At 34.4% G+C, this 24,034-nt stretch overlaps 2 protein-coding genes across 6 annotated transcripts in view; one reads left to right on the forward strand and one right to left on the reverse strand.

Moving 5' to 3' along the window:
* Window positions 1–1,596, forward strand: part of LOC136815441 (cation channel sperm-associated auxiliary subunit gamma-like) — a 170,922-nt gene extending 169,326 nt beyond the window's left edge. Inside the window, exon 25 of the mRNA XM_067071893.1 lies at window positions 1,316–1,596. The gene's annotated coding sequence lies outside the window, so the exon portion shown is untranslated. The remainder of the gene's footprint in view (window positions 1–1,315) is intronic.
* Window positions 1–24,034, reverse strand: part of LOC136815442 (acid-sensing ion channel 5-like) — a 31,550-nt gene that overhangs the window by 1,720 nt on the left and 5,796 nt on the right. The window contains exons 1-2 of one of the 5 annotated variants that reach the window (XM_067071896.1): window positions 7,425–7,595; window positions 575–663 (exon numbers count right to left, since the gene is read on the reverse strand). In XM_067071896.1, the coding sequence (XP_066927997.1) occupies window positions 575–632 (58 nt within the window). In that variant the 5' untranslated portion in view covers window positions 633–663; window positions 7,425–7,595. Of the gene's footprint in view, window positions 1–574; window positions 664–892; window positions 1,115–2,459; window positions 2,645–4,632; window positions 5,181–7,424; window positions 7,596–24,034 lie in introns of those variants that run through there. The other 4 variants (XM_067071894.1, XM_067071897.1, XM_067071898.1 and 1 more) reach the window with 4 other exon arrangements.

A 24,034-nucleotide genomic window follows, 5' to 3' on the forward strand; every position in this document is an offset into this window, starting at 1 on the left:
TAAACTATTGAAGTTTTTCATTTAATGAAATGAAGGGCTGACGATGACCGGCAAACCTTCCATCAATACGGGAGTACTAGTAGAAAAAACAAATACCGGTAAACCCCCTCCACTAATCACTAAGAAGTCAACATAATTTGTGCCATGTTAAAACACAACATTTCAAAGCTAATCTAGGTAGGAAAGGAAAATCATAGATACCCTCAAAGAGAGAATGTACAGTTTCTAATTAATCAAGGGTCGAAGCACATCAAATCCAGGACGACTGTCCAGCATTCCTCTCTTAAGGAATACTTCTCTTCATCAGACTCTCTACTTGTTTATAAAGTCCGGGGGGGGGAGTCACTTAGTCAAAAGTAGGAACGGGGACGCTTCTTGTGAAGTTCCTTTTTTTAGGCTATGATGATATCAAGATGTGCATCTGACAGGATCGAACTCTTTGGCCATCTTGGACAATTTTCAGGGTGGTAATTATAACTTTTTTGTCTATGAATGTCTACTGCTGCCAAACAGTCTAAAAGCGAATGCTGCACGACCACCAATGTAGTTGCACGAAAGAATAACCTTCACTCACCTCTACCTGCATTCACACACATCAATCGTTCACGACAACGACACGATCCGTGCACCATCTTTCCTTGATCCAAGAACTCCGCAACAATCCTGAATATAAGAAAAAAATAAAGTCAATCCAATTGGACATGTTAAAGGGTTTCAGCAGCTAAATCCGTTTATCTTTTTTTGCCTCTTTCTTCCCCATAAGAAGTTTGAGTAGGATAAAGAAGCTCTTCTTAAGGGGATTTGCCTCTCCAAATATTATGGCAATTATAAGCCTGTAAAAGTTTTTTTAGTCGAGTGTTTATGAGTACAGCATCAGCAGCTTTGAGCATACCTTTTTGAAATGGGTTTGACACTATTTTACCCTATTCTGAGTCTGAACTTAAAATATTATTTCATCCATTGTATTTGCCAAAATGCCCGATTACCAAATTAGCGTTAGAATTCCTATCGGTTGCCTAACCGCAAATTTGTCAATTTGCAAATAAATAGCTAGTGTTTTATTCCTATCTGATTATTTTGCTTGGATGCCTAGGTTTATCGTTAAATATTGAAAAGTCAAAATACTTTTAAAGCCACATTGAATAGGTTATTCAAACTCTGATTCTGAAGATAAATTTCAAAATTAATATTCCATTCAGATACAATTTGTCGGCTTGATATGAGACCGTCTAAATTGAGCAATCATTTCTTATAAGCAATATTCTCCTGCATCTAGGCACTAGTGAAATTCAAAATTCTCACATTCCAATTTTAGGAAACTTCTTCTGGGTCCTTTATTACACGACCCAATGACTGCGACTGACTAACTACGACTTTATAATAGAAGAACAAACAATGTTGGAGGCATCTTGAAGGTTAGTTTAGAGTTTTAGGTTTAAAGAGATGAATCGAAAATTTGATTCTGCTTATAAGAAAAACTAAATTCACAACCTGACAGATTAGCTGTAACAGTGTGAAAGGAAGGGGGTGGAGGGGAATGAAAATTCTTTCCATGAAATATGAGTTATTTTATCTAGGAAACAAGCCATAAGTTTATTAGATTAAGTTTGAAAAAATAATCAATCAATTGGTTAGTTTTGTCCCCCCCCCCTTAACTTGCAATCCTTGTAGCGATCGCTTTCGGTGAGTGAGAGAGTACTCTAAGTGTGTACCATTTAGAATTGGGGAAATATTTTGTCGAGTGATGAAAATATAGTGCATTTACCTCTCGTACATAAAGTTCATTTAACCCAGCTGGCACACAACGTTGTTTTAACGTTCAAGTAACGTTAATTGGACGTTATGAACATTAGATAAACATTGAAACAACGTTGTGTGTCAGCTGGGAACTTTCTTGCAAAGGTTGCAAAGCGGGTCTTCAATGTATGCACAGTTTTTTAGATTAAGATATCTTTTACAGGGAGTACAAATTTCCCAGAGCGGGTACTGGTTTCCTAATAGAAAAGTACTGGGGAGTATTTATTTCCCGGGAAATAAGTACTCCGGGAGTACTTTTTTTCCGGAGAGTACTTATTTTCTGTTACACCGGCACAAAGTTAAGACTTCAATTTTTATGCTTTGGAAAGCTTGAAGATAGTTGTTTTGTAGTTGAACCCGACTGAGGATGCAGCACATCAAAGGGCCGGCTATCATTCCTCACCGATGGGAAATTGGCCAATCCGCCATCGGAATATCAGATAAAATATTAATCAAATATCTAATATCTTATACTATCAAGGACACTTAGATCATTCAACGGAAAGAAAAGGCAACTTTCTCCATCTTCTGCCTGCACCTACGGCAAGTCGTTTACCGCTCCCTAGGTTACAATATCAGATCCAGCAATTTTATTCTTGCTTGGCTATCCTCGAGTAACAAAATTTAATACAATTTGTAGCATGAGACTTCTATAGCCATACCTTAATAACAATCTTCTCAAATCCCTTGTTGTGTCTGAGTTTTCTCCATTTATCTTTACATACGCTTTATATAAATAAAATCAGCCGAAGCATTTCTTTAAAAGAGGAGATTTGCGCATACAGTCATCAAGTAGTACTTTGACATATCAAAATACGATTAATTTCCTCTCCTGAAGAGGATCCTCAATTTTTGTCAAAAGTTTTCGAAAAATATTTCTTAACTTTTTATAAGCAAGGGTTTTGGAAATTTCGGTCCAAATTAGATGAATTAAAAATCTCCAGGTTTTAAATTTTCCACCCAGAGACATTTTTATTCCAACCCTCCCCCCGCCGATTAATCTTTGGAAAATGTTTTTGAAAGTTCCATCTTTTGCCTTAATTCTGCAGTATTAGCCTCCTTTTTAAAAATTCCACCCAGAACATTTTTATTCCGACCCCCCCTCCCCTCCGCTTATTAGGTACCCCTTATCACCCATTGTCCAAGTGTTTTTCGGCCACCCAGTCATGGACGAACTAAATTGATGATCCCTTCGCTTGAGACTTAGAAAGTCTTAAGAATCAAGTTTCATGAAATTCAATAATGAAAGTCTCCACTTTTTTGTGCTCTTTGGAATGTTCACCTATTAAGCTCGAAATAGAGTTATATAATACTCAGAAGATATTCTTTATGCTTACCGTGAAATTTACTTTCCAAAATTCCAAAAAAACATCGAATCCCCGACTTTTTTGTTTGTAAATTTGACAAACACTTTGAAATATTTATCCTTTAATCTTTCTTTTACCGGAAAGTGAGACTAAACATGATTAAAAATGACAAATTCCATGCCGCGCATGCTGAGGATAGCCACAGATATCTTTTGTCATCTACCCAAGATTTTTACTCTCAAAATCTTTTCGATCTATTTTTTTTTCTTCTAGATTTAATTGCCCGCCCATATCATTCTTGTGTGTTGGTAAATCTTACCATGATGTCAAAATATATTTTGGAGAAAATCAATCTTAAATTCGCTGGCAATATCCTTCGTAAAGATTAAGATTAATAAAACCTAAAACGTTGATGAAGAGGCCAAAAAACCATCCCAGTCAGAAATTTCACTCATTTCGAAGAAAGAAAACTTACAAAATGAAAGATCGTTGGAAGACGCTTGAAAACTCTTTTCAGCTTCAAAGTTTATCTTGATAAAATTCACCGGTGGAATGAATTATGGAATGCGCTTATAAGAAATTGGCGAATTCGCGAATTTATAAAGAATGCCTCTTGTAAAACAAAACAGAAAGAAGTAACGAAATATTCGATAGCAACAACTTGACATTATTAAGTGTATTCGATGAAACGAAATTTGAGATTTAGAAAAATTTGAAACAAGCGCTTTTTTGTTCCCAAAATGTCGTCGTTCTTAGGAGAGGGAAATTTGAAGAGAGGCTTTTTCCGATTCCCATTGATATATTTCATGATGTAAGTGTATAATCTAATTGGATGTATTCTTTTATGACCACACCCATTTGCTAAAGTCATCAAAAAATAATAAGCTTGGTCTCTTCATCTAAAACCACACCTAGTCTTAGGTGCCAAATAAACGGCCCCGTTTATTAATTTTCAGTTGGCAAAAAGAAGTCCTCTTATTTTGCTCCAAAAAGCCTGATTTTAGCTTATATTTGCCTTATTTTTGGGTTTTCAGAAGTACAGTTACCAACCCCCTGGCAATTAGGTCCCCCGTTTATTAAAGTTTTGAAAATTTTCGAACCCCCCGTTTATTTGGAACCTAAGAGTAAATCTATGTAAATCTATTAAGCTAGTACCACGCCCGTTATCGTATACTATGCTACAAAGTGAAAGTTGATTTTATATTTCATCTCAGAGCTGACCCTTAGATCTTATCAGTCCTTCAGGCTTTGTTAGTTCGTTTTGGATTACCTTAAGGGAACTAATTTACGCGGACTTTATATTTGTAGTGCGACTTAATACCCAGTTGGCGCATTTTGTGGAACTAATTTTCGCGGCTGACACCCACTTTTTGCCGAAATTCATTGATATTCCTAGGGGTTTATGAGAGATTTTAAGTAAAAATTAAATTTCGCACAACTAATTTTTGCGGTAGACACCAAAAAACGAGAAAATTAGTTCCCTTAAATTAATGATCAAACTTTTTTTGTTATAAATCATGCACCTCACCTTTTATCAAATGTGTTCTGGCAAGAAATACCATTTGCACCAAAACCATCGCTGTTAACTGCATTACGGTCAGAACCATTGCTGTCATTGTTGCATTTGGTATATCCATTCCCCCTGATCAAATAATAACAATTTGAACCCTTATTTTCGTCAATATTTTCCTCGCTGCGGTCTGCCATTATTCAAAACTCGAATAACTGCATAAGTTTTCTTTGTAATTTCGAAATCCTTCAAAACTTGAAGTCCTCTATTTACCACTTGCTTAGAAAATTCAAAAGTAACTGATTTTGATTAACATCCTTAACTTTAGTACTTGAACATTTGTAAAGAAGGAGCTCTTCAATATTGCAACCCTCTAACCATATAAGGAGAAAACTCGGTTAAAAATGCTCTCCCCCGGACTTTTTGTCGATATTTAACCTTTGTAAACATACGCTGGCTTCACCTTAATTGTCATGTGTATTTATTATTAATTGAGAGGTGATTTGCCAGGGCCAAGATATGTTATTAAGGTCAATCAAAAGGACCAGCCTTCTTAATTTTAGGTCTTTCGTGTGATAGAGGTTGAGGAATAATTACTTAACCTGTAAAGAGGTCAATTTAACCATTTAACCTTTGTGTAAAATCAATATTTTTCCTCCTTGAACCTTGATAAAAAATGTAGAAATTGTGATGATAGGATTGCATAATTTTTGATTAGGCGGATCATCTCCCCAGAAAAGAATTCTCTTTCGAAAATGGTAACAAATTTATGAAACCCCTTGAATTGCCACATTGTATACTCATTTAATCGGGGCTGCTCTGGTATTCCCACACTTGTCTTTTAGTTGAAATAAAGGACGATGTTTCCCACTGTATTTCCACATATACAATATTACTCAAAGTTGCTATAAACCTTTGATAGAGGCTCTACAAGTGAGAATGAGCAATTTCTGGTAACTAGGCTCGACAATTTTCACTATATCCAACCTCACTAAATCTTATTTGGGTGTGGATTGAAAGAACCGCAAAAGAAAGTAGAGTCACTAATATTTCTTGCATATTCAAATCAATGCATATAGCTTGATTAGACATTATTAATTTTCGATCGTGAAGAGACCAATTGACCAAGCCCATTATTTCTTGATGAATTTAGCAAAGGATGTGCTCACAAAGGATGCACCCAATTATTAGATGATACATTTACATCATCAAATATATTGAGAGGTACCGGAAATGCCTTTCTTCAAATACCCCACCCCTGAGAACGACATTTTGGGTATGTACTTATGTGAATCTAAATACACCTTTTCGACTGTAGTCGCGCGGTCAGGTGCGTGCCATTTTTATCCCACTAAAATCGATCCAATCCTTTTTTGACACATTTTTCTATTGTCTATAGGTGCGAAAAAAGGACTTGGACGGTTTTAGTGGGATAAAGCGGACAAGAAAATGCCCGCGCGGCAATTGGCGGCTACGGTTGAAAAGGTGTATTAGGCAACGTCAAAAGGAACCTAATCGCTCCAGCATGGAAAGAAAAAATCGTTGTTTCATAATTGAACTATTTGCCTAGGTGTCCCAGGAAAATCACCTTATACAATAATTGTATCATGTACTACATGATCGCAAATCTCCTCAATAGGCGTTTCAGGGGGTATTTTTTTAATCGGATTTTAGAAAATCTGTTTTGACGCGTCCATAATACCATTATTTATGATACGTTTATAAATAATCCCTGGGAAAAAAGTAATCAAAACGTTCACAATTAAAGTGTAATCTTTATAACCTTATCATAACCTCTTGCTTGAGCGACAAGTTTCTATGTTATGTTTTTGTTCAAACCAAAAAGGTATATTACATCATGCACTGCTACGACTAGACATTTAAATCACATTTATGACGGAACTCTTTGCTGTGTTCTTGTAAAAGATGAGCTCTTGTATCAGATTTGGCTAATACAGCTGTTGACAAATATTGACATCGTGATCCCTGATGCCCTGAATTCAAGCTTTATGGTTTCAAGGCATTCCACTATTTGAACCGAATAGTAATCTAACTCTAAGATACCGAAGAAACGTCCCGACCCGGTTATTGATTTTGAAAACTATTCGGGACCTTAGAGTATGAGACTATCGTTCACATCACGTGTATCATTCCGAAACGAAATAAAGACTTTCTATTGGTTAAATTTAACCCAGAAATTGACATTGAAATTAACACAAATTACATAGGTCTCAAAATAAACTCTTTCAGCGCCTCCCTATAATTAGCGCCACGCAAAATTTTTTACCTTTCTAGCGTATTTTGAATACTGTAGCCCACTTCACAAGACCAAATTTTTTATGGTAATAACAACCATTTTTGTTGAAAAAACCAGCCTGCCCTACTCGACCACAAGCGAACGATGTCCCGCCTTTCTATAGTACAATCGACTCTCGCTTATCCGAACTATTATTCAATTATTTCTATAATTCGAATATTTCTATAATTCGAACAAATAAGACTTCCCGTTCGACTTCGAATTGACGAGAGTTAACTGTATGGCCTGGCCCTTAAAACAACAAATCGAATTAAATTCGCCTAAAACCTAACACTCATTAGCCTCTGAAGTTCGTATAAAATAATACTGTGTTGCCGGAATATTTAAGAGTTCTTATACAGTGTAATATTTCTCTTTAGCACATGTTTCAGAATTTTCGTGCGATTCCCGGCAATGCAAAGCGATGTAGACCCTCACGATGTCAAAACCCCTACAAAAATGTCGGTTGGGGGATAAAAATAAACCAAATAAAATTACATTAAAATATATTTACCTTTTTTCTTTCTCCAAGATTCAAAATAAAGTCAGTCAATAACATCCACTCTGCTCTCTCTCAATTGACAAGACTTCTCTATCGCGTATTTTTCCCCTTTTGGAAAAGTGCGAACGCTAATAAAAATAGTGGTCCAAGGGTTGCCAATCTTACGTTATCAAAATAACGATCAACTGTAATTTAATACTTTTATTATCTTATTAGGTAGATAGCGTTGCTCTGGTATCACAGCTTATTATAAAATTTTGAAACAAACCAATCTATTATAGAAATTAATTTTGTCTCCAAGTGGTCCAGACGAAAAACAAACAGTTTTTATTGTTGACGTCTCAAAATTAATGACCATTAAGTTTTTGGAATGCTCTTTTGTAAATTAATTTTGATGCACTTCAAATGTACGAACCGCAAGAAAATATATGGCCAAATTTCTTTTGTGAAGGCTGTGATTACTATGATTTATGGTAGATCTTCCTTTTCCGTGATTTTCGGACGATCGATATATGATTACAGGCAATTGAACCTGTCGTTTTTGAAAAGACCCCCCATGACCAGAAATCAATATTTCATAAATTAAACAATAATGTCAAGAAAACGCATCAAATCGAGTCAAAGCCATTCATTTAACCTTCTTATTAGTTCTGAGGTGAATTTGACACACCTTTTAATAGCTCGGTCATAAAAGGAGGTATCCATCTATTTTCATGAATGACAAGCAATTATTTCAACCTGTTGTGGCAACATTGAAATTAATATTTGAGGAACGAATACTTATCGCATAATAATTACGGGCTCATTTTTTTATCCCGAGGAAGAGGAGGGGGGTTCAGGCAAATTGACCGGCGGGTATGTGCAGCGGTTAAGGGTGTGTTTTTGGACATTTTAAATCGTATAATTTTCACCGATCTGTTTGCTGCACTTTAAGGAAGCGATTCTAAAAGCCAATTATTTCACCGCATATACCGTCAGTTGGTAAACCCACTGCTCCGCCCTCCGGGATTTTTCTTGGTCAATGAATTTTGTGCAAAATAGAAGTTAAATTTCGATTTCGATTTGGAAAAGTATTGACTTACGTGTAGGAGCTCTCTCTTTTTACCTCAGCGACTGCCTGAAAAACCCAGCCCCTTTTTTAAAAACAAGATAGGAGTTAGCAATATTTCTTTGAATTTCACTGAAGAGCCAATTATAACTTTATTTGTGAGTGTTTTCAAAGACCTTTCGTTCACAATTTTTAAAATACAATCTTGAGAAACTTTAGGTTAGCTCTACTTTTAGAAATGCATAACTACCGTTACCATTTTGTTTCAAAAAAATATTTTAAGGCTAGAATAATGTAATTTAGATTTTTTTGTATTTGGATTTACGAGATACATGACCCCTTTGTTTATTCAGCCAAAGTTCGTGCGACTTGAACTATGTAAGCATAATAAGACCCAGCAATCGTTTGACAAAATTGGTAAAAAGATAAAAGGTTGATAAAAAGGCACCACACGTAACGTAAGCTCTTGGATACTCTTTTTAGTTTTTAAGCATTTAAGTTTTAAAGCCTTATGGTCTAATGCGGCCTAGTGTTTGTTTTTATTTTCAAAATTTTTTGAGTAATTTCCTAATATAGTATTTTGGTTATCGGAGCCTTATGTTCTTATAAAGTTTGTTCTTATAAGGGTAGATCGAAGTGAGATAATTAAATAGAGGTTGCTTACAGAAAAACATTTTTAGCACTAAGGCTCTTGACACCTCTCAACTGTTTCACATTCAAAAAATATAAACAAATGATTGAAGTAATCACACACTTCAAAACTTTTCACGACGTAAACATAAACAACCGCTTCATAACGATTTACGTTGATATATTATTTTGAGACCAAAGCCAAATTTCTGTTTGAAGTGTGTTTTTTTTACTACCAGTATGTGAGAAAATTCGAGAGAAAATTGACGCTATCTTTTTACCGCACTCTGTTTCGCTAACACGCGATTTTCTAAGATACAGTATAAGAACTAGACATAAAATGGCATTAAGAATAGTCATTTTACAAAGCTGAGGACGTAAAAGGAGGCTAAAACGATCTGAATCAACCCGCAGCCTGCAAGATCGAGGATCGAGGACAAGCATTGATTTACCCGAGGGGTAAATCACTAAAAATTAGGTGTACGAGATTTTGATTTCTTTTTGATTTTTGATTTTTTTTTTTATTTCTTTTTGATTTTTGATTTTTTTTTTGATTTCTTTTTGATTTTTGATTTCTTTTTGATTTTTGATTTCTTTTTGATTTCCTTTTGATTTCTGATTTCTTTTTGATTTCCTTTTGATTTCTGATTTCTTTTTGATTTCTTTTTGATTTTTGATTTCTTTTTGATTTCTTTTTGATTTTTCAAAAAGGTGTACGTGATTTTTTTCAGTGATTTACCCCTCGGATTTACCGCCCTCCAAGATTTAGAGAAAACTATAATTGTTTATGCTATAGAAAACTCAGCATACTGAACCTCGATAACATTATATCGGGTACAGAGGACGGTTGTCTAAACGATGGAAGTAAAAAAGGTTTTGGTCGATCCCGCACCTTTGTTTTACTACCCTATCACCCTATTAAAACTTAGAAAATTGTTTTATTTAAGCGAGTGAATCCAAAATTACTTTAGTAGAATTATTTGAATTTGAGCGCGTCAATGTGTGAGAGGGTAAACATCAAAACTTTAAGCCTAAAACTCCCATGTTTTGAAAGTTATAATATAAGTACATTTCAACAAAGTAAAACTACAAAATGCTAACATAATGGTCCACAGACAAACAATAAGAACTCCTTAAAAAAAGTAGACCTTGTTCAGACGTTAGGGTTCCGTATCGTTCCGAAACGAAACGCTTCCGAAACAAGTGTGAACGTCAAAAATAGAAGACGTTACAAAGCAAAACGGATAAAAACGGTTTCACTCCACTTTTTTCATCGGAACGGAACAGCTCCGAAACATTCCGAAATCAATATAAACACGTCCTATCCGTAACAAAAACCATACCGGAGGTAAACGAAACCGTAACGTCTGAACATGGCCTTAAACCAAACAAAAAATCTACCAAAAAACATATACAGATATGTTAAATTTCATGATTTACCAAAATTCCAATCAATTTCAATACCATATTTTCTTTTTCTTTTTCCGATAAAATATACCAGAAAATCTTCATGATCGCCTTTTAGACATCGTCTTGCGTAAGAAAAAGTATACAAACTAGACATAAATTATGCAGAACAAAACAACACAGGGAGGTTTTTGGAACTAAATAAAACACCATACCGAGCTCTATAAAGGAATTCTACTTTATACACATTAAAATTTGAACGTTTTTCGTAAAGATTTTCCTGTCAAAATCACACCAATCCTGAATGAGATAAACTTTCATGCATTATTAAAAAGATGTTTGGAGGATGGAGGGGCAAATCACTAAAATAAATCTCGTACACAATTTTATAAATCAAAAATAAATCAAAAATAAATCATAAATCAAAAATACATCAAAAATAAATCAATAAATCAAAAATAAATCAAAAATAAATCATAAATAAATCAGAAATAAATCAAAAATAAATCATAAATCAAAAATAAATAAAAAATCTTTCGAAAAATCTTTCGAAAAAAAATTGAATTTTCAATTTTTTTTAATTTTTGACAATGATTTTGATTATCAGTTCGTTGTAATTTGAAAAAAACTTTCCTTAACCCTACCTACTGAGAGGGGGGGCACTTTGTGCCCCCCCTGTTAGAAAATTGGCTGGCATTTTTTAACTAGTGAGGCTATGAAGCTGAAATTTTATGACTTTTCATCAAATTTTATGGGGAATGTTTTGGTTAAAAAATGTTTTGCATTGGTCAATTATTTTAGTCCCAATGACAGACTTGTCGGTGACCACTACCATCCCACAACTGCAGCGCAGGCTATTTTGCTCTTTTTTATGTGCTTACTCCAAGATACTATAACATGTTAGCAGGTATACTTTAATGGTCCATTTCATTTGTACTGATTCTATTACATCTTAAAGTAGAATTAGCAGCAAAAAATAAATATAAATATGACAAAAAAAAGTATCACCGACTTGAAAAAGTTGAAATGTTCTGATTTTACGCGGTTTTGAAAGTTTAAAACATTTTCTTCGGTTTTGGCGCGCTATAGTAGAACGTCACGACAAAATTGTTGATTTAGATTTTATTTTCCATTTAGTACATTGTAAAAGCTTTCAAATAAAAGCAAAACGAAGGAGAATGTGTTTCCCCATCTGTTTCAATAGCAAATTTAAGAAACATCATTCTTTTTGAGTTTTTTTGGTGATTTTTGCCAATTGTTGATACAATTGATGACGTCATCAAAAATTGAATTCAATTTTCAAAAAAAAAATTTGATAAATTTGTTTGTTATAGGTTTAAGCATTGCTGTACCAAATTTCATGATCAAATAATGTTCCTATTCTAAGTTATCCACGGGGGGCACTATGTGCCCCCCCTTTCAGTTCTGAGGGACCCAAATAGCTCTCAGTAGGTAGGGTTAAAAGAAAAAAAATTACTCCTATTCATAAATTAGAGATAAATCAAAAATAATTCAAAGATAAATCATAAATAAATCATGTAATATATAATATATAATATAATATAATCATAATAAATCAAAAATAAATCAAAAATAAGTCATAAATAAAAAATAAATAAAAAATAAATCATAAATCAAAAATAAATCATAAATCTCTTACACCATTTTTCGAGTGATTTGCCCCTCGTGGAGGATTTTAGCGAGAGACTTTGAATAGGTTGGGAAATTTGGAAATATTTCAATCTTTCTGGAGATAATTCTCGAATTCCCCGAGGGTTACTCGATTAAAGAACGACCGTACGTCAGCCCAATATTAGGCCTTTGAAATCGGACCATTACAGTGCAAAGAAAATTTAACCAAATTCGAGTAAATTTCGGTGAAAAATCCACCCTTACAATACACTTTCAGGAAAATTTCTGACCATTGCAAGGCCAAATATGCTCAGATTTTTCAAATTTTACATCCTTAGAGCGCACTTTTTCTCATCTTTGCTCATTTCGACCCTTACTATACATTTTTGGAAGCTTGGAAAAAGGGCCCTTAAGGGATGCACGTGCAGTAGGCCATTTACCTTGAGTGTCCCCTCCCCGTGCTCGAGTCAAAAAATCTAACTTTTGAAATTAGTTCAAGAATTTTAATAAAAAACCCATTCGTCAAAAAAACTTGGAATTAATATAGAGATTTCCTGTGAAGAATTTTTTACCCTATATTCCCCTAAAAACCATAAATCTTAAAAGCTATCCCAAAGATCTGGAAAGAATCCCTAAAAATCCACTTAAAAATATTTTCATTTACCCAATACAAATGTATATATATATTTCAACTTGAGCTCATCAAGGGTTTGGCACCGAGATTTTTTACAATGTTACTTACAGTATAAGTATCAATGAATCATGAATTCATGATATTCATGATGTAATCTTTGCGCCTAAACAATAGATGTGACGTAACAACTTTGCCGCCAAAAAAAATTGTCCCTCTAACCTATTTTGTATTGAAACCGGGGGTTTACGAAAAAGAAAGCTTAACTTAATATTTTGTGACGTAATATAATAGAATTAGACATCTTTTGGAAATCTATTGCAGGTAATTAAAGAATCTCAATGAAAGAGTTTTTTCTTTGATTTGGAGTATTTTTCTTATTTTTTCTGGGGGTCCTTGCTTGGAGAACATTGGGGAACGCATTTGTTTTGCCACCAATAATGGCGGCCAAAAGTTTTGATTCGGAGTTTCAATCAACGAAAACATTACATAAGATTACATCATGAATATCATGGATGAATTATTTGATTAAAACTAATACAGCTAACTCTCGCTAATTCGAACCCGAACGGGGTGACTTACTAATTTGTTCGAATTACAGAAAGATTGAAATAATAGAAGTTCGAAGCTGCAAGAGTCCACTGTCAGTAAATACCTTACTCTTGTCTCCCGAATAGACGTCCCCCCCGCTAATTGTTAAGAGGAAAAGAATCCACCCCCCGCTCCTAATAAACCCCCCCCGCTAATTCAAATCAAATAATTTAATATTTTATTACAGTGTAGATAGACCTTAAATTGATATTAGTTAAAAATTCAATTCCTTCATCCCCCCCGCTTATTAGAATTTAGAAAATTTTCCTACCCCCTGCTTATTCGGACCCCCCTCCCCCCCGTTTATTCGGGAGACTAGAGTATCGCACGTTTATCACACGGTTAATGAAGATTATCGCAGGACACGGTTAATGAAGCTATTTACTATACTTAGGATGTTTTCCTCTAAAATTAAAAACCGTATTCATTCTTTGTAAAGTTTAAAAAATACCTAAAATATATCCAAAAAGTAACCTAGTAAGTTTCCGTAAAATATCGTGTATGAATTCAGACCAGCAGACCCACAGACATACGAGTTTTATATCCACGTCACAAATTTTGAAATTCATAATACCTACTAGGAACCTACCACGTTGAATCAGACCATTAAATTTACAATGATGTTGAATAGGAGACAAAATTCAGTCATTGAATACAGGGTGTCCCTAATCAAAGTATCGAGTCGAAACACAACTATGAGTAGAAAGTTTTATGTGCGTGTTCACAAAATTGTATTTTAAGCTCTCCCTCTTTTTTCTTTGTCATTACGATTAATTTATACGTTGTAACTACCTTTTGTAATAAGCCTGTGTGATGGAGAACGTTCTTATATTTTAGCGATAACACACACAAACTTTTCTACTCAATAGCATGTTCAAACTCGATACTTTAATTAGGGACACCCTGTATTATAACATGTTTATCTCATTTGATTTGTTTGACTGCCTAATGATGGTTGATTTTTATCATTATTGTGAATGGGAGGAATGTAGATTTGTATATGTAATCACATGATAACGAGTGCAATTTGAGAATAATTGCACGAGTGATTTTTTTGTTATTAATTTTCCGAGTCCGAAAGGACGAGGAAAATTCGAAACAACAAAATCACGAGTGCAATTTTCGAATTGTACGAGTTATTATGTGATTACGAGCTAATCGCACAATTTTGTTCACTACTTTTTTTCTCTGTCAGGAAAGTAAATTACACTGGAAGTTTTACATTTTACTCTTCTCTTTATGTTTTTCTTTTATTGTTTGCTTAAAGATTTTATTTCTCACAAAATGAATTTCGAATGCAATTAAAACGTTCGATAAAAAAATGTAAGAAAAACATTAAAATCAATTTTGTAAACATTGGCGCGTCATTGAAGAGTGTGATTAACGATTAATTGCTCTCTACAGGATACAATTAACGATTAATTGCTCTCTTTGAAAGCGCGCCAAAGAAGAAAAAATAACTCATCGTGCAATTAATCATAAAATACATCAAATAATTCTGTGTGTAGAGTTGTAGAGTATATTTTTAACTGTACCCGGGAGTAACACATTGTGTACACTGTGATAACAGATCGTGATTCTAATCAGTGCCCATTTAGCCCAGGGGGGGCGCTTTTTGATAGACTGGATGTCGCTGATAAGTTGCCCGGTGCAATCTAGCCGATATGAATTTTTGTCTTTGCTTTGCAAGGTGGTAGCAAATCCAGACCATGTTGTTTCGCATAAACTTATGGGGTTTTTGAACATATCAAACCCTGAACATATTTTATTGTTTTGTTGTTTTCATAGAATTTTGGAAAACGAAAGTGAAAAAATTCAAGAAGGCGAAATTCTCTAGTCTACTTCACTGAACTCGGCGCTATCAAAGTCATCAGAAAGCAAAGTTCAGTCAGATGTAAGATATGTATTTACATAATCAGCTTTTGCGCTTAACATGAGGATACGTGCTCTAAATTTTTGATTCTTTAATGTGATTGAGACATAAAATTCTTGTAGTCCGTCCTCACAGTTTAAATCAGTTCGGAAAATTGCACAGATCCACAACGCTGCGAAATTCTGCATCTTTAGCGTTGTGATATTCCGCAACGTTGCAAAATTCCGCAGCTTTACTGCTGCATAATTTCGCAGCTCTGGCCTTTGGACGAAAACCGGCATCGCAGGGCCTGGACCGGGGTCCCAAAATAATGTGCATTTTGAAGAACAACCCAAAAGGAAACTTTTCACCCTAGCATTTTAATTTCCTATCTAGCGATTATTCACAATCATTCTTGGAAGAAATGCTACTTCGTTCAAAAAAGCGCTACTTTGTTCAAGAAAGCAAGTTTTTGCCTGATTTTGCATGTGTTTAGAAGAAAATTGGTAGGCACTCATAATTTTTAAAATCACAAGCTTCAATTGGAAGTGTTGCGTAAAATAGCAGCGCAACCCTGGGGAAACGCTTCGAAAAACTGCAACATTGCGGAATATTGCAACGTTGCGGATCTATGCAATTTACCGAACTGAAATAGCGAGTTAATGTATTCGAGAGGACGGTATAAAGCAAAGTTGACATGTCTCCAAAACCACCGTCCACTTTGTTCGACGACGGTAAAAATACCAAATACCGTTGTCTGTTTAGGTGAGCAAAGGCGATATAGAGCCGTACGATTCAATTTTTAATTCCAAACGGGCTCGAAACGGGCTCGAAACACAATTGTGTCCCAACAATTAACGGAACATATTTATACAAATAAAAATCATCAAAGCCTATAATGGTTTGCATAACATAAGTATTCAATTTCTTTTTCAAAATACCATTTTTATCATCTTGGGAATTGAACATCGTCATACAAAGAAATGACGTCATATTGTAATTATTTTAAACTCCATTGATTGAAGCATCGATGATTGAAGTGAGATTTGAGATTTCATACAAAATCTGGTTGTGCTTTTACCGAACACTTTCTATAGATATGATCATCTTTATCATAAATCAAGCCATATTAAAAAGATGTCGGCAATTCTGTCACAACCCAAAATTTGGCTTTTTATCCTGTTTATGGAAAATGTCACGGGAAGGGAGGGGGTCTACGTAATTACGGGACCCCCTCCCGTAGCGCTGGCTTGGCTTTGCCAATAGACCTTTTCATAAATTACGTCACGTAATCACTCGCCTCGTATTCAAACAATTACCATGGCGATTATGTCTCTTGAGACATTAAGGGCTCTGACCATAGTGAATTTTTCATAATTGCTGTGTTTAAAATGTGTTTTCTGACTCATGTAACCAACAAAACTATGACATGTTATACATTTTCTGTTAGACAAACTATTCCTGAATCTGAAAATTCAAAAATTGCATTGGAAAAATTTGATGAAGAAGAAAATGAAGACTTTTGCAAGGAAGAGTATTTCAACTTTGAAAAGCTTAGTTTCGGCGAAGAAAAAACATTTTGAAAAAGTTTTCGCAGTAGATAGTGTATCTTTTACCGAATAGTAAAAATTTTTGTAAATGCTTCTTTGTCTCGAAATCTTCAAAATAGTGGTTTTTCATAAAATTTTTATCTGGATTTTGCTTAAAAAAACAGTCATAACTTTTGTCACATGTTTTTAAAAAAATTTTCCGCAAAATTTACAATTGTTCAATTCTTTGCGGACAGTTTGAAAAAAGTTCGAAACAAAAAGGTTAATTACCCATTAAAACTTAGCACTTTTTATAAAAGAAGGTGATGCAACATATTATTACCATCTTTTTAAAGTTCATAACGTCATTTTTGCAATTAAGTTCTTAATTACTCTTAAGGGGTTTGATTAAAAAGCAATTTATAAAGGCAATTCTTATTTAAAAGTGTTAAAGAATCTAAAACATAACCTTTATGCTCAGATACTAAAATCAATTTTCTGACTATGGTCAGAGCCCTTAAATGATTTTTTATTATGAATAGGAATTAGCTTTAATAAAGTCCACTGGGAGTTAATCACCATGGCAATAATTTCAAAACAAGGCAAGTGATGTTCGTGACGTAATTTATGAAAAGGTCTATTGCAGTTTCACTTAAATTCTCCCAATACCATACTGCTATATTCCATTGAGCTGTCTCGATTCCCCCAAAAACATCGCACCATAATCGATTCCTCTTTCAAAAACATAATTTCTTCCAGAAGACCAGAAAGAAATAAACGAAAACCTCCACAACTGAAATTACACTTGCACCAATAATTAAACCAATCAAACCTCCCATCTCAGAGAGCATTTGATCCCAAGGATATAGCTCCTTTTCCTCCATCGTTTGGTACGTATCCACTTTCTGATATTGGATATTGATTTGATACTTAGCTTTGATTCTCGGATCTTTTCTCTCGTTGAATGAATGGATGACGGATAGGTCGTAGTCAGTACAGGGGAAATTACACTCGTTGGTTTTCTTCGTCCCTTGAGAGCCTTGACTGAAAATACATGTTCGTGCCTCCTCTACACTTGTGTCATTACGACCATATTTTTCCCTGAATTCCTGCGGTATAAATTGGTCCACATAGTCCGTAATTTGCCCACATGCTTTATAGATTTCCAAGAAATTATGGGACTCGATGCAATTACGACGTGTATAGCGACCTGGAAATATATCTTCACCTTTATCGTATGTGCAGTTAGAAGGAAAAGGCGCTGACAGTCGTTTAACCAGAGTCTTATCTAGCTTGATTTCGTAAGCTTTGTAAGGCTCTAGTTCCACTTTCTTGGTAGTATCGACTTCATGGACTTGAGGGTCTTGTGGTAGTGCGATGATTTTCTCTTCTTTACCAAGCCAAGGAGGAGGATGAAAATCCATCAGAATTTCAACATGACTGTAAACATCCGATAAATTCCCTTGGTAATTCCACTGAAAACAGGAGTGGTTGAAATGGTACATTGTTCTCAGATATCCACTATTGATGCAATTAATTCCTCCCCAAGTACGGCATCGTGTCACATTGAAAAGTCCATTCGACCAATACTTGTTCACCTTGTAAGAAATATTCCCGCGGTAATTCAACCCCATGCGGTGGCACTCATGGTCTGCGGATAGATTCTTGTGGCCTTCCCGTTGGGAGACACCGCAATAAGCAAAATAATTATCAACGAAAAGTTGGTCCTCACAGAACGTGATGGCAGGGAAATAATTCTCATGAGCGATTATGGATCTTATCTCAGTGTAAATCTCATATCGATAGAACTTGGACACTAAACCGTGTATAACAACAAAACAAGTTATCAGACCTCCAAATAGCATCATAAACCAAAATAAGGATTCGATATTTTTGCCAACAATGATGCGTGATAGACCATGCATCGTGAACGTGTTAGCGTACTCGTTGATTTTATTTTTAAGGAAAAGTTTACGCGAGGCCATCATTTCATGCCATCGATCGTCTTCATCTGATGGGACCTTGACCATGAGTGTCTGGTACTCAGATGAATTCTTTTTGCCATCTAAATGATAGAATTGAAAACGTTCTAGACGGCCAATTTTTCACCCTTCCTATTCTGATTACCGAGTTTACGTATGTGTGTTTTCAAGAGACGGTAAGTTACTAAATTATTTACATCCTGACTTACTGAGGACGACGGTAAATCAGCACTTTTACCGTCCTCGATTTTGCGGGTCTGAAATGCGGGTTATTCCAAATCGCTTCAGTCACTTTACCGTCTTCAAAGGTGCAATTACATAAACTCGCTATTGTGCATAGAGTGGGCAGAAAGTTTGCTGTCTAAAACTCGGGTGAGTTAGGGCGTGTCTAGATTTTTAAAAATCACAAATTCCAAATCTGCGATCAATAGCACTCATTCTCAGGGATTCACTTATGGATTTTTAGATGACCTATACCTTAAGGATTCAGGATCCGGTTGTGACGTAATTAAATATTAACCTAAAAATTAATTATTAAAGAAAGTCTGAATTGTGACGTCATCAAATTATGACGTCATAAATCGTAAAATAGCTCTAACTCACTGTAACAAGTACATGTTGATTCTTTGTCAAATTTGGACCAAAGATGCATCTCAATGATGCAATTTTTTTGCTGACTTCATTAAATTGTTCGAAATTCTTTTTTTCAAAAGATTACATTTCAATTAGATGCACCTTTGGTTTAATTTTGGGAAAGATTGAACATTCGATCAAATTATGACGTCATGATTACAATTTCTTTAATTATAGATTTTTGGGGTGATCACAACCTGATTCACAAACTATGTGGATCTCTGAATCTGGCTGCTATGGATCGCAAAAACTTAGGGTAAACTGTTAGGTTTTTGAGACCTGCCCTAGGTCACTCGAGATTTCAAATGCAATGATTTTTCTACCTATTATTTCCAAGTAAAGATTTTAACTGTCAACCTTCTGCTCAATTTTTGCCTACTAAAAATCAAAAAAGGCGGTATAAAATTTTCCCAAACTTTTCCCCAGTTTAACTGGTAGTGGGGCAAGATAACAAGATGAACGTTAGATGAATGAGAGAACAACGTTGTGCGTCAGCTGGATTGAATAATTCCCGAAAGTCTTGGAGACAGAGGTTTTGGTTAGTGAATGAATGACAAACGAGGGTCGGTAAATGAGATAAGAGGTGGATAAGCATGTTATGGGGACGTGGTTAGTCTATTTTGAGTGGAACAGGATGTATAAATAAGTGAGACAGGGATGTGGAAAAGTGAGACAGGGGTGTGACTTACCAATAATAGAGCTTCTTTGATTATGATTAATATCGATGTAATTGGAATATGAATCATTCGTAGACACTGACAAATGTTTTTCTGAAGAAAAGAAAGTGAGACACAATAAGTTTTTGGGACCTACCCCGGTGGGGTGGAGGTCCTATAAATTAACCTGTGTTCGTTCGTTCATTCGTCTGTTACCAACTTTTCTCAGGATTGAATCATAGGAATCTTTTGATTTTTGGTCCAAAGATGCAAAATGGTGGTGGCCAAAATGTGACGGAGCCCGATTTTCGAAAAAAAATTTCTTTGGGCAAATTTGAGCCAAAAAACGACTAAAAAACGGGTTTTTTGGACTTTGTGAAAAATTGGATCATTAATGTCTTAAATTAATCATTAATTTTTGCATGGAAGTAGGGTACCATCATAGGTAAAAGATGGCTCAAGCAGATCTTTGCTCAAAAAGCGCAAGTTTATCTGTAAGAATCACTATTAATAAGCATACATCAATGTTCTTAGTCAAATTACTCAATTTTTTTATGAGATAGATGTTTTTTTTGCTCATTAGGGCTTACTTTTGAAGAATATGTGTGTTTAGACATGAAATTTTGGCTGCTTGGCGTGTTTTTATAGAAAAACTGGCCAGATTCGATATTTTTTTATAAGCACATTATCAATTACTTAGGTACAAAGATACATAACTATAAGCCCTCGAATGTGACGGAGCCCGATTTTCGGGCAAATTTGGGCCAAAAAGCAGCTAAAAAACGGGTTTGATTTTTTGCATGAAAGTAGGTAAAAGATGGCTCAAGCAAATTTTTGTAAAAAACGAATTTTTCAACTCAAAAAACGCATCTTTTTCTATAAGAATCACTATTAATAAGCATATATCAATGTTCTTAGCCAAATTACTCAATTTTTTGATGAGATAGATCTTTTTTTGCTCACGAAGTCTTGAATATGAAAGAATATTTCAAGAGCATGAAATTTTGGTTTCTAAACGTCTTTTTTATAAGAAACAAACGACTAACTTTAATAGATCGTCACTGTTTATGTTCTGAATGATTGTTTAATGGTCACGTCACGTAGATATCAATTATATATGTGTTAAATACATAACCAGGTAGGTCCATAAAAGTATCACTTGTTATCTTTGCATTTCACCCATTCCCTCCTTCTTTATGCTGCAATTGAAGCCGCCTATAAGCTAAGCTTATTGATGATCAAACAGTGAACAAAAATTAAAGGAGGTCCATATTTTGAGAGAGTTGGGGGCGTGCTTGGCAAATCAGAGACTGGCAAAGTAACTTTAAAGTGCCAATATTTCTGCTACTGTAACCGTCAAACTTCTTACCTTTTTGTGCCGTGGTTGTGTAATAATTGGCATTACCATTTCTTTCATCCATCATATTTTCCAGTACTGAAGATGAATCTCGTTTGCTCTGCCAAGAAGACATTCTCTAGTGATAATTTGTGATTCTAGTTCTATGGTTATATCTAATTGATTTTTCAATTTTTTCAATTTTTACTGTGACTCCTGCTTGGTGGATTTTTGGTAGATTTGACTGGTGGATCTCGTTTGCTATTATGTAATTTTCTATGCGCAATTTCTCAAAGTAACCAAGTATTAGCCGTGTACACAGATTCAAATTTTGAATAATTTCTGAAGATTATAAATCAGTTTTCTCTCTGAAAGCCAAAAACCCGTGTTACTAAGAATGATGGGAAATGAGTAAACTGCTAACTCAAAGTTGATAATTACACCCCACAGAGAAATTAAACCTGAAAAAAAATTAAAAGGAAAATGAACTTCCAAATAGACGAATAGTTAATTTTATTAAATTTTGTTAACTTTTTTTTCTAAAACCCCTGGATATATCAATTATTTGAACCTATTGGAAATTCTTTTATTCACTTTATGGACTTATTTGTGGGTTTTGATTATGAAAAATTATTTTACTTCGTACAGTGTGATTCAAGCGAAAGTTGGATTGTATCTGCGAAGGTCTATTCTTGGAAACCCGCCATGAAGTATCTTATAAAATGAAGAAATTTTTGATTTTAGTCAAAACAATAAAAAAATTTCCGATAAAATTGTTAGGATGATAATTTGATAAAAGCAATCAACAGGAAAATTCTCCATATTACTTTTAAACAAACTCCAAAAAAAACCCAAAAGAAAACCAAACAAATGTCTAACACAGTATAACACTAAATTGTCAGGCATACTTTCAAGATCTAGATTTTAATTCAGGCCCGGCGGAAGCGGGGAGACTGGGGAGACTTCAGCCTCCCCACTTTTGAGCAAACGAGATTTTCTTTCTCTAACCCCTAGCACATTTTATCTCATTTGAGCCTTCAGCCTCCCCACTTTTACGGTTGTTCCGCCGGGCCTATTATGAGATGGTTAAAATTGTTCATAAAAATTTAGGTAAATATTATATTTCAAAAAATATATAATGCAACTTTCATTCATTTCTTACTTTCTTTCATAAAAATATTTTTTTCTGTTTCATCTCGGCTCTCTATAAGGTACTTCGATAAAACTTTTTCTTTAAGCTAACAAGTGAAACCCTATTGAGTTATCCCGCAGGTTTTAAGGGTGATATAAAAGTTTATCTTCATTAGAAGAATTAAAATGTTTTACAGTAAAAACCAACAGGACGCGCCAAGTTTAAGAAAGGACCGTACACCATAAAATGAATTGACACTTGTTTCTGAACGTTTGATATATTTCATAAATACATTTTGTTACTTCCACTGTTCTTTTAATGAGATTTAAAATGCTATCTGTTACTTTAAAGGCTTGGGGACACAATAAGTTTTTTTCGCGTATTATATAGTATATATAGTATTTTACAGATTTGTCAAAAATTTTTATCCTTACTTGGTCAGACGACTAGAAAGTTAGATTTTACAGATCAGTCAAAGAAACTTATCCTTACTTGGTCACATAACTTGAAAGTTAGATTTTGCAGAACAGTCAAAGAAATTTATCCATACTTGGTCACATGACTTGAAAATTAGATTTCGCAGATCAGGCAAAAAAAATTATCTTTACTTGGTCACGATGCATTGCATGAGAGTTCTTTAAAAATTTCGCAATAATTTATATTCTCACTACACGGTCACGTGATTTAAAAGTTAGGTTTTACAGATGAGTCAAAAAATTTATCATTACATGGTTACATAACTTGAAAGCTAGATTTTACAGATTAGTCAAAAAGTTTTATCCTTACTTGGTCACATGACTTGAAAGTTAGATTTTGGAGATCAATCAAAGAAGTTTATTCTTACTTTGTCACATGACTTGAAAGTTAGATTTTGCAGATCAGGCAAAAAAATTTATCCTTACTTGGTCACGATGCATTGTGTAAGAGATCTTTAAAACTTTCACAAAAATTTATATTCCCACTACACGTTCACGCGATTTAAAAGTTAGATTTTACAGATTAGTCAAAAAAATTTTCATTACATGGTCACATGACTTGAAACTTAGATTTTTCAGATCAATCAAAAAAATGTATCCTTTCTTGGTCACATGACTTGAAAGTTATATTTTGCAGATCAGTCAAAAAAATTTATCCTTACTTAGTCACATGACTTGAAAGTTAAATTTTGCAGATCAGTCAAAAAATTTATCCTTACTTGGTCACATGATTTGAAAGTTATATTTCGCAGATCAGTCCAAAAAATTTATCCTAATTTGGTCACGATGCATTGCGTAAGAGTTCTTCAAAAATTTCGCAAAAATTTATATTCCCACAACACGGTCACAGGATTTAAAAGTTAGATTTTGCAAATGAATTCAAAAATTTATCATTACTTATATGATTTGAAATTTAGATTTTGCAGATCAGTAAAAAAAATTTATCCTTACTTGGTCACATAACTTGAAAGTTAGATTTTGCAGATCAGGCAAAAAAATTTATCTTTACTTGGTCTTGATGCATTGCGTAAGAGTTCTTTAAAAATTTTGCAAAAATTTATATTCTCACTACACGGTCCCGTGATTT

Source organism: Clytia hemisphaerica, unplaced genomic scaffold (assembly GCF_902728285.1).
Source record: "Clytia hemisphaerica strain Z4C2 unplaced genomic scaffold, Clytia hemisphaerica genome assembly, whole genome shotgun sequence".
Classification (NCBI taxonomy): Eukaryota; Metazoa; Cnidaria; class Hydrozoa; order Leptothecata; family Clytiidae; genus Clytia; species Clytia hemisphaerica.